At 40.8% G+C, this 2,118-nt stretch overlaps 1 protein-coding gene across 1 annotated transcript in view; it reads right to left on the minus strand.

Annotated features, from left to right (window-relative positions):
• wnt9b (wingless-type MMTV integration site family, member 9B) overlaps window positions 1-1,019 on the minus strand; it is a 7,001-nt gene extending 5,982 nt beyond the window's left edge. The window contains exons 1-2 of the mRNA XM_008415885.1: window positions 800-1,019; window positions 134-387 (exon numbers count right to left, since the gene is read on the minus strand). Of these exons, the coding sequence (XP_008414107.1) occupies window positions 134-387; window positions 800-885 (340 nt within the window). The 5' untranslated portion in view covers window positions 886-1,019. The remainder of the gene's footprint in view (window positions 1-133; window positions 388-799) is intronic.
• Window positions 1,020-2,118: the final 1,099 nt, after the last annotated feature.

Here is a 2,118-nt window from a genome sequence, read left to right on the forward strand (position 1 = left end):
TTTTTTTATTTTTTTGTTATTATTATTAATGTAAATTCTTTTCAGTACCAGCAACAGCCCATCTCGGCACACTTTTATCTCTGTGATAAAATCAGTTGAAGTAGCAGAAATCCGAACCAGAATGCGCACTAACCTCTTTTTAGGAGGCTTCCTCGGCCATCCAAGGTGCAGTTCCAGCGCTCGTTTCTGAATTGATAGCGACACTCCAACTGGCCGAGGCGCACCGACTCCCGGAGCGTCTCGGCTAAGCCGGGCTCTCTGCGGCACATCCTCTTCTGCCGCCTGGTCAGACTCATCTGCTCACACTGCTTCAGGTGGGCCTTCCCCGATGGAGCTTCATTGGAAAATGGACCTGGTAAAAGAACCAGTGGCTCTCGGCCTGTCAGCCTGTAATTAAGAAGAAAACAATAGTAAATGTAAATCTGGGTCTATGTTAAAAAAAAAAAAAACATCCACTGTATAATTTAAAAAAGCAAGACGACAACTTTCTAGTAAATAATATTTTTAACGGTAATTAACTGACAAAGTTCTAATATTTCCCACGCTGGTGTCTGTTGTTTTAAAGCTATTTAAACGTTTCCTATCAAATTCCTTTTTTTAAAAATGGCAAAATGTCTACTAAACATTATAAATTAAATAGCAAATGAAATAGCAAACTGAATATGAAGACGTCAGACATTTACGCGTGCGTAATTAATTATTGAAGCTTTAATAAACTAGGCCATTCCCATACAGTGACTAGAAAATGACAGTGAATCAACCTATGTAAAATGCCTGAATAAAAAGTTAACCGTCTGACCCAAAGTAAGCTGCAGTGTTCGAGAGGAGGATGCAGAGTCCAATGGTTCGCAATAGGCAGGCGGTCCCTGGGAGCCTGGAGCGCATTGTGCCGGTTCGGCGCTGTTCCTCATTGCGGTGACTCTTCAATGGAGAAAGTCTGTGCCGTCTACTCGGCGCTTCTCTTTAAGGGGCCCCACATGCTCAACACTGAGTGTCGGAGCGATGCGCATGGCACACTGGGTCCGATGGGAGGCAGGGCTGTTTGGAGGAGGAAGCATCATCCTGCCGCACCCTCAGTGAAGTCTCGGCATTGTTGTTGAATGTTCCTCCCACTGCGACGCCACCCAGATGCGCACATTTTTTGAGCCAAGACAGTTTTTTGGAGTATCTATCTCCCCTTTTTCTGTGATTTGCATCTTTTGATCCAGACCTTTTAGTCGTGCAAACTCTGTTATTCTGTATAAACTGCTATATGTGAACATTGCAAAGTTTTTCCTGGATTATCTCCACGGATTCAGCATCTAATAATGGCAGCAACACTGGAATAAACGACAAAAATAACTGTTTAAATACACTACCTATTTAGAACAATGATGTAACTTATGCTTAAATTGAAAGGAAATGCCAGTGTAATGATTCTCAAGTTTAAATTGACCAAACACTGCAGGTCGTGAAAGGATCCATAAAATGTAATTGAATGTAATTGCGTAAGGTTAGTTCCTCCAATTTAACTCCACTTTCCAGTTATGGATGTGGCCCCATCTAGTGTGCGGCATCTAGGAGGAGGGGAGAGTTCTGCTCAGAAGGGTCGAAACATAAAAACATCATTTACATTTTCTCGGAAACTGCAGAGGACCCACTGTTCAAGAAGGACTGATGTTGATGTTTTAAATATTGCCCAGCCCTTCAAAGAAATTTATTATTATTATTATTTTTTAAAAAACACAACTATTTAAATACCACCGTTTTTGAGTTCTTTTAAAATTGAAATGCAAAGTGTAACAATTACCCCGACTAAACCAGGAGACACGTTCTAATTGTATAGGAGGAACTGGCAGGAAGTGTTGTGCCACACTGGAAGAAAATCACTTTATCTTGGATATGAACAAGACAAAGAGGCTTATTTTGGTCTTCAGTAGACAAAACAAAGAGCCAAATGCAGCTCTTACACTGGGAGAAGAGTRTATTTTGTTTGGGCACTGCACATGGGTTTTCGCCTGACTTGGGAATGTAACTCTGAGACTATTTATAGAGATATACTAAACTACTTCTGATAATGCAGCATATAGGTCTTTAAAATATGCTGAAAGATCTGTTTTATCCTGTGTAAATACATGA

Source organism: Poecilia reticulata, linkage group LG8, assembly GCF_000633615.1.
Source record: "Poecilia reticulata strain Guanapo linkage group LG8, Guppy_female_1.0+MT, whole genome shotgun sequence".
In the NCBI taxonomy this organism is placed as follows: Eukaryota; Metazoa; Chordata; class Actinopteri; order Cyprinodontiformes; family Poeciliidae; genus Poecilia; species Poecilia reticulata.